Source organism: Gymnoscopelus microlampas, assembly GCF_963454915.1.
Source record: "Gymnoscopelus microlampas genome assembly, chromosome: 5".
NCBI classification, from domain to species: domain Eukaryota; kingdom Metazoa; phylum Chordata; class Actinopteri; order Myctophiformes; family Myctophidae; genus Gymnoscopelus; species Gymnoscopelus microlampas.
This window is the reverse complement of record NC_139942.1, coordinates 40291078-40298197: the sequence shown is the minus strand read 5'-3', so window position 1 is coordinate 40298197 and position 7120 is coordinate 40291078. Positions and strand designations below refer to the sequence as shown.

General features: G+C 49.2%; 1 protein-coding gene across 1 annotated transcript; it reads left to right on the top strand.

Moving 5' to 3' along the window:
* Window positions 1-262: 262 nt before the first annotated feature.
* On the top strand, window positions 263-3870 carry LOC311046175 (protocadherin-8-like; the record flags this gene model as incomplete). Its single annotated transcript, XM_084058349.1, has 3 exons — window positions 263-2704; window positions 2834-3062; window positions 3482-3870. 3 exons carry the CDS (start codon window positions 263-265, stop codon window positions 3868-3870), a joined length of 3060 nt encoding a protein of 1019 aa, XP_083914475.1.
* Window positions 3871-7120: the final 3250 nt, after the last annotated feature.

Sequence of the window (7120 nt, the reverse complement as noted above, 5' to 3'; positions counted from 1 at the left end):
GTATAAACCCTCCCGTCACTGCAGCCCTTTCGCGCTGAGAGAGCACACACCTCGAGGAGAGCGCATACATACAGCGTGCGCATTGTCAAACCTATATGGCATTATAATATACAGGCTTTATAGGAAGAAAAAAAGCTGTGGCGGAGAATCGACAAGAAAGGGAGAAATTATTGGGAAGGCTTCTTTTTTTTCAACTTAGTTTGGTTGAACGTGGACAGTTGACTGAATTTGTTATTATAATTTCTCTGTCAAAGTGTCAAGGATGGGAGGAACAGGGTGGAACGGTCTGGTGCCGATGTGCATCTTTCTGGCTGCCCTGACGGCTCTCACACGGGGGAAAACGGTGAAATTTCAGACATTTGAAGAGGACGCGCCGGGGACTGTAATCGGAAACTTGGCCAAGGACATTTCCTCCTCTCCCTTCCCGGGCTCCAAGACCAGTTTCAGGATGATGAAACAGTTCAACTCATCCTTCATCCGTCTGAGGGAGAGCGACGGGCAGCTGGCCATCGGGGAGAGGATAGACAGGGAGAGAATCTGCAAACACATCCTGCACTGCATCATCGCGTTCGACGTGGTCAGTTTCTCCAAAGAGCAGTTCAAACTCATCCACGTCGAGGTGGAGGTCAAGGACATTAACGACAACTCCCCCGAGTTCCCCCGAAAAGAGTCGAGTTTGGAGATCTCGGAGAACACGGCGGTGGGCACGAGGATCCCGTTGGACTTTGCCGTGGACGAGGACGTGGGTACGAACTACATCCAAAGCTATCAGATCTCCGTCAACAGTCACTTTTCCATCGACGTGCTCAGCAGAGCCGACGGGGTTAAATATGCGGAGCTGGTCCTCATGAAGGAACTCGACCGAGAGACGCAGAGTTCTTACGCACTGGAGCTAGTTGCTATGGATGGCGGCAACCCATCCCACAGCGGAACGACGCGCATCAACGTCAAGGTGAAAGACTATAATGACAACAGCCCCGTGTTCGACAGGAACAGTTTCTCCGTGGACCTGCCCGAGGACGCGCCGGTGGGCTCTCTGTTATTGGACCTGAACGCAGAGGACCCGGATGAGGGGCTGAACGGCGAGGTGGTGTACGGGTTCGGCCACCAGGTGCCCTCCGAGATTAGACAACTTTTCAGAGTGGACCGGAAAACCGGACGCCTCACCCTCGAGAGCCCGATCGACTTTGAGAGTAAGAACACTTATGAGTTCGACGTCCAGGCGACCGACCTGGGTCAGAACCCGAGCCCGGCGATTTGTAAGATCGTAGTGCAGGTGCAGGACGTGAACGACAACGCTCCGGAAATTTCCATCACCCCCATGACATCCATCACGGCGGGGATCGCCTACATCACCGAGGCGGCGGCCAGGGAGAGTTTTGTTGCGCTCGTCAGCACCTCGGACAGCGACAGCGGCGCTAACGGCCAGGTGCACTGCACTCTGTATGGACACGACCACTTCAGGCTGCAGCAAGCCTACGAAGACAGCTTTATGATCGTCAGCACTAGCCCCTTAGACAGGGAGAAGATCCCCGAGTATAATTTAACAGTAGTCGCGGAGGATTTAGGCTCGCCTCCGTTCAGAACCATCACCCAGTACACCATTCGTTTGACGGATGAGAATGACAACGCTCCCGTGTTCAGTAAGCCCGTGTACGACGTGTCCGTGGTGGAGAACAATGCTCCCGGCGCGTACATCACCACCGTGGTTGCGAGAGACTTGGACTTGGGGCAAAACGGGAAGGTCAACTACAAACTGGCGGACACGTACTTCATGGGCTCTCCCATTTCAACTTTTGTGTCTCTGGACCCGGCCAGCGGCTCGCTGTACGCGCTCAGGAGCTTTAACTATGAGGTGATGAAACACATGGAGCTCCGCATCACGGCCAGCGACGGAGGCTCCCCGCCCCTCTCAGGCAGCGCCAGCGTCTATGTCCGGATAGTGGACCAGAATGACAACGCACCGGTCGTTACGCAGCCCGCCCTCAACAACGGCTCTGCAGAAGTGCTCCTGCCCCGCGACGCACCCACGGGCTACGTCGTCACGCAGGTCGAGGCGCGGGACGCGGACGAGGGCGCGAACTCGGAACTATGGTACAGTCTGGCCGCCGGGGAGACGTCCGCGTTCTCCGTTAACAAAGCCACCGGGGAGATCTACCTCAATCAGCTGCTGAGCCACCACGACGTGGACGAGACCCTGAGCGTCATCGTCACGGTGAGCGACAACGGGCGGCCCGCGCTCACCTCTACCGCCACGCTGCACTTCCTCCTCATCGCGGGCGCCCCGCCGAGCGACAGGACCGTGTACCGGACCGGCGGGGGGGATGACATACACGCGCAGTGGGACCTGTCGGTGGTCATTATCGTCGTCCTCGCGGGGAGCTGCACTCTCCTGCTGCTCGCCATCATCCTCATCGCCACCACCTGCAACCGGCGCAAACGAGACAAGAGCGGAGAGGACAGCGACTCGTACGGGGAGAAGGACACGTTAGAGCGGAGTCGGACCCACATCGACAACCCGCTGCTGCCTCTCCACGGGACGGCGGGAGGGGAAGGGTTTGAGGAGCACTCATACGCCAGCCAGCCTGGGGGGTTCACCTCAGCTCACCCAGGGAGCAGTGACATGTGCTCAGCTTCAGAGGATGGCAGTGAGGTCCCCTGTGTGTATGACTCAGACAACAAGCCCCGGGGGAATAAGCATGAGGTGAGAATTCAGATTTATGTTTTAAATATATACAGTAATTGTTCTGCACACATAAGGAATTTATACTATATACTATGGAGTGGGGAGTGATATTAATTGAGGTAGGCTATTTCTCTGTCTTGTCTACAGGGCTACTCCACTCTGCCTGGCTATGGGAATAGCAAGGAGGCGGTGAGACCCATCACCATCTGGAAGGGCAACTCCTATACGACCATCTCTGCCAGGGACCCAGTGTTCAGTGGCAAAGACAGTGGCAAGGGTGACAGTGACTTCAATGACAGTGACAGTGACGTCAGTGGACCAGATACTGGCCTGAAGAAAGATGGGGCCCTCCTCCCACCCATTGTGGCTCAAAATGGTAAGGGCAAAGAATTGAATATTGATAAGATTGATGATGGAGGAGTATCAAAGTGAGATCTGTGTGTTGCCAAATTATTCCATTTCAAGTATCCCCAGTTTGTTATGCATATAGCCCACGGACCCCCATTTGATGCAATTTGATCTCTGGGACCCCAATCTATACTGTAAAATCCTCAGTGTTCATTTAACTCTGAGAGTGTACAAATGGAAATGGATCTGTAAGGGTCCATTTGGTTTGTACACTCTCAGAGTTACAGACAAGGATCCATTTGGTTTCGAACCATAACTAATTTAGCTGGGGACCCCCTGGAACCCCCTCAAGGACACCATGATGGGGGACCCCGGGACCACACGTTGAGAACCAGCTGATCTTCTAGATTACAGATCTATAACATTGTCTGCCTCTATATCTCTCAGGTCTATGGGCGTGCACCAGCGAGTGTAAGGTCCTCGGCCACTCGGACCGCTGTTGGAGCCCCACGGCGGTGCGCGCCAACGCCGCGCCGTCGCCATCGCCGGGCATCTCCCCCGCCCCGACCGTGGTGGTCTCCTCCTTCAACGGCATGTCCAAGACGGCCTCCCTGCCGCGGGACCCCCACCGCAGGGGGGACAACTTCTACCAGGCCCACCTCCCCAAGACAGTGGGCCTGCAGAGCGTCTACGAGAAGGTGCTGCACACAGAGTACGACTACGTCCTGGTCACCCCGCCGAGGCCGGCGCGGGTCCAGTGTCACCAGGAGATCAGCGACGTCTCCATACCTGTTTACACCCCCTCCCCGGCACGCTGTCCCACCAATGACGTCTGACATCACACACGCACACGCACACACACACACACACACACACACACACACACACACACACACACACACACACACACACACTTGAAGAACTGTACACTGTGTTTAAAACAAAAATATATATAATTTATGAATCATTGACAATGAGAATCATGTGTAAAAAAAACTTATGAGATTATTTGTTGCCATGAATGTGTATATGCAGTAATATACACGATTTTTGTGTATTTGGAATTTTAAATGTTTTAATGTAAAATCTACATTTGGGAGTCCATTCAGTCACTTTGGGGGAATTTGTTGGATATAAAGTGTATCTTATGGAAATTTCTTTTTGTACATACAGAGACTTTATTTTTTATAAAAGTAATAATTAAAAAGTGAAGATATGTAAATATGAATTGTAAATATTGACCTTTAAGCATGCTTACTATTTAAAATGGCCCACAAAACTATTCAGTTTGAGGCCGGAGAACCAGGATGTATCAAGTTGATAACAATGTATGAAATTATTATTTGAATGCAATAATGACAATTGTATAGATTTCTTATGATCACAATATTCTAAGAGAAAAATAAACTTGAAAACTGCAGTTCCGAAAACGTTGCCTTGTTTGAATTCCTTTAACGTATAGCCTTGGCTACAGTATGTTACTGACGTCAGTCATCGCTAACGGCCAACAGGTGTCGCTGTTGCCACGGCGGTGGGCTCCTGCCCTTGCAGGTGCCACGAGAAGGTCAGTCCCTCTTGTGAATTGGATTTATTGTGTCTGACCAGATGCTAAGGTAGGCTAGTATAATGGCAGATACAGATACTTTGTTGCCCCACGGAATCATGGAGAGACCAATACCTCACTCTCCTTGAGCTATTTCTTTCTCACTCGATGCCTGGGGTGTGTGTGGTAGCCTTATTGGGTTTTAAAAATGGCCTATGTGATTTATCTTGAAATGTATGGAGAACTGGTGTGTAATGTCTCCTGAAACACTAAAGGGCACAAAGGGGATCGTAAGCCAAGGCTTGACAAATTCCTCAATGATAACGTGTTTTATTTCTCCTCGCCAGAATCAGAGAACACTTTTTTCCCCCTGCACCACACTATGAGAAAGTGATTTTTCTTTTGTGCCAAATACGTGCCGAGCAGCCTTGCGGAATTCCTCATTATCATTCTCTGACCTTCACGAACATGGATCCAATACAATTTTAATCACACAAAAGCAGCTTCGGAGTCTGTGAACGCGTGGAGGGAGTGAATGGGTTGTGGTGGGGAGGTAGGAGAGAGAGAAGGAAGGTTATTTAACTTCTCAGTCCACTGCACACACTGTAACCTACGTGTTGCCTCTGAGCTGGAGAAAACATGGCACATTCCTCCGGGGTCACCTTTAACCTCCAGCACAGTTTGCAAAGAGAAAGTGAGATGGTGTGTGTGTGTGTGTGTGTGTGTGTGTGTGTGTGTGTGTGTGTGTGTGTGTGTGTGTGTGTGTGTGTGTGTGTGTGTGTGTGTGTGTGTGTGTGTGTGTGTGTGTGTGTGAGAGAGAGAGTTACAGAGAGACAGAGAGTGAAACAGACACAGAGAGGGAGAGTGATAGAGAGAGAGAGAGAGAGAGAGAGAGAGAGAGAGAGAGAGAGAGAGAGGCAACAACAAACAGTAGGCTACTCGCAGAGGGAACTGTCCAAGGTGATTTGAGGAGAGTGTCCGCCATCCGTAGAGCCTTTATGTGTTTTGCAGCCTGCCCAGTGACCAGTGCCCACCCCATTCCTCGGGTATAGGCTAATGAATTCCTGACCTTTTCTTCTTTCCCCTAATGAATACACGGGCGATAAGCATACATCAAGAAAATATATGGCCGTAATCACCATATAATCGAACCATTATTCACAAGAGCGAAAGGTTAACTCGTTGCAGATTTCCCATGGATGGACCCCTTGAGCTGTTTTGCTATCTGGTGGTTTTATTATCGCCATCTGTCTCTCTGTAATCTGCGACGCGGGTTCAAGCGTCATTTGCACCATTATTCCAACCAGTGTCACGCAAGTACAGTGTGTGAAGCACCCCCTGCCCTGGGGCCAGTTGCACCACCTCACACTAAGTCCAAACTTAGCCTAGTTATAGCTTAAACACATTCAATCCGGGAAAGTGTCTCTGTCATTTTAGATTTCTTTGGCTATTCAAAAATAGCAGATATACAAGCTCATTGCGCGGCACCGAGTGCCGCGCTATGAGCTTGTAGATCTGCTATTTTTTTTTTAAATCGTGAAAATGAGTGCAAATCTTTGAATATATATTTAAAAAATGTATATATATATTTAAAGATTTGCACACATTTTCACATAAAAAAAATAAAAATAGCAGATCTACAAGCTCATAGCGTGGCACTCGGTGCCGCGCTATGAGCTTGTATATCTGCTATTTCTGAATAGCCAAAGAAATCTAAAATGACACAGATACTTTCCCGGCTAAATGGGCTTTTTAAAAAGCCATTTAAGCTAACTATATGCTAAGTTTGAACTTAGTGTGAGGTGGTGCAACTGGCCCCTGGGCAGGGGGTGCCAAAAAAGTACTCATTAGCAGGCTGCCCTCCCTGACAACTGACGAGGGCAAGAAGAGTGGCAGGTGGGAAACAGAAACGCATATACCTTCCCCTGGTCACTTCCACAAGCCTGTTATAAAAATATGACTTCTGTGAATGAGCAGTGGTGGAAAAAGTTAATTTTTACTTACTTAAGTAAAAGTATCAATAGGCTACTGCAATGTAGAAACAGGCTACTCTGATACAAGTAAAAGTCCGGAATTAAAACATTACTTGAGTAAAAGTGCAAGTATTGGTATCAGAATGTACTTAAAGTACTCATTATCGCATGTGAGCTTGTAGATCGGCTATTTTCAAATGTATATAGGGCTAAAGTGGTTAATGTATGTTTTGTAATAATAATCAAAAGTAACTAGTAAGTACAGTTTTCAAATAATATTAGTGGAGTAAAAGTACAATATTTGCCTCTGAGATGTAGTGGAGTAGAAGTAAAAGTACTGAAAACTGGAAATAATCCAGTAAAGTAAGAATACCTCAAAATATTGTACTTACGTACAGTACTTGAGTAAATGTACTTGTTACTTTACACCACTCACACTGGGTGATAAAACACGACTTCTGTGAATGAGCAGGTCTGTTTGAGAAGGGGGGGGGGGGGTGAAAAACATGGAGAGAGAGAGGGGGGGACAGGGGAGGTAGAGACGGGGCTGGGGGGCGAGTGGGGTGGGGG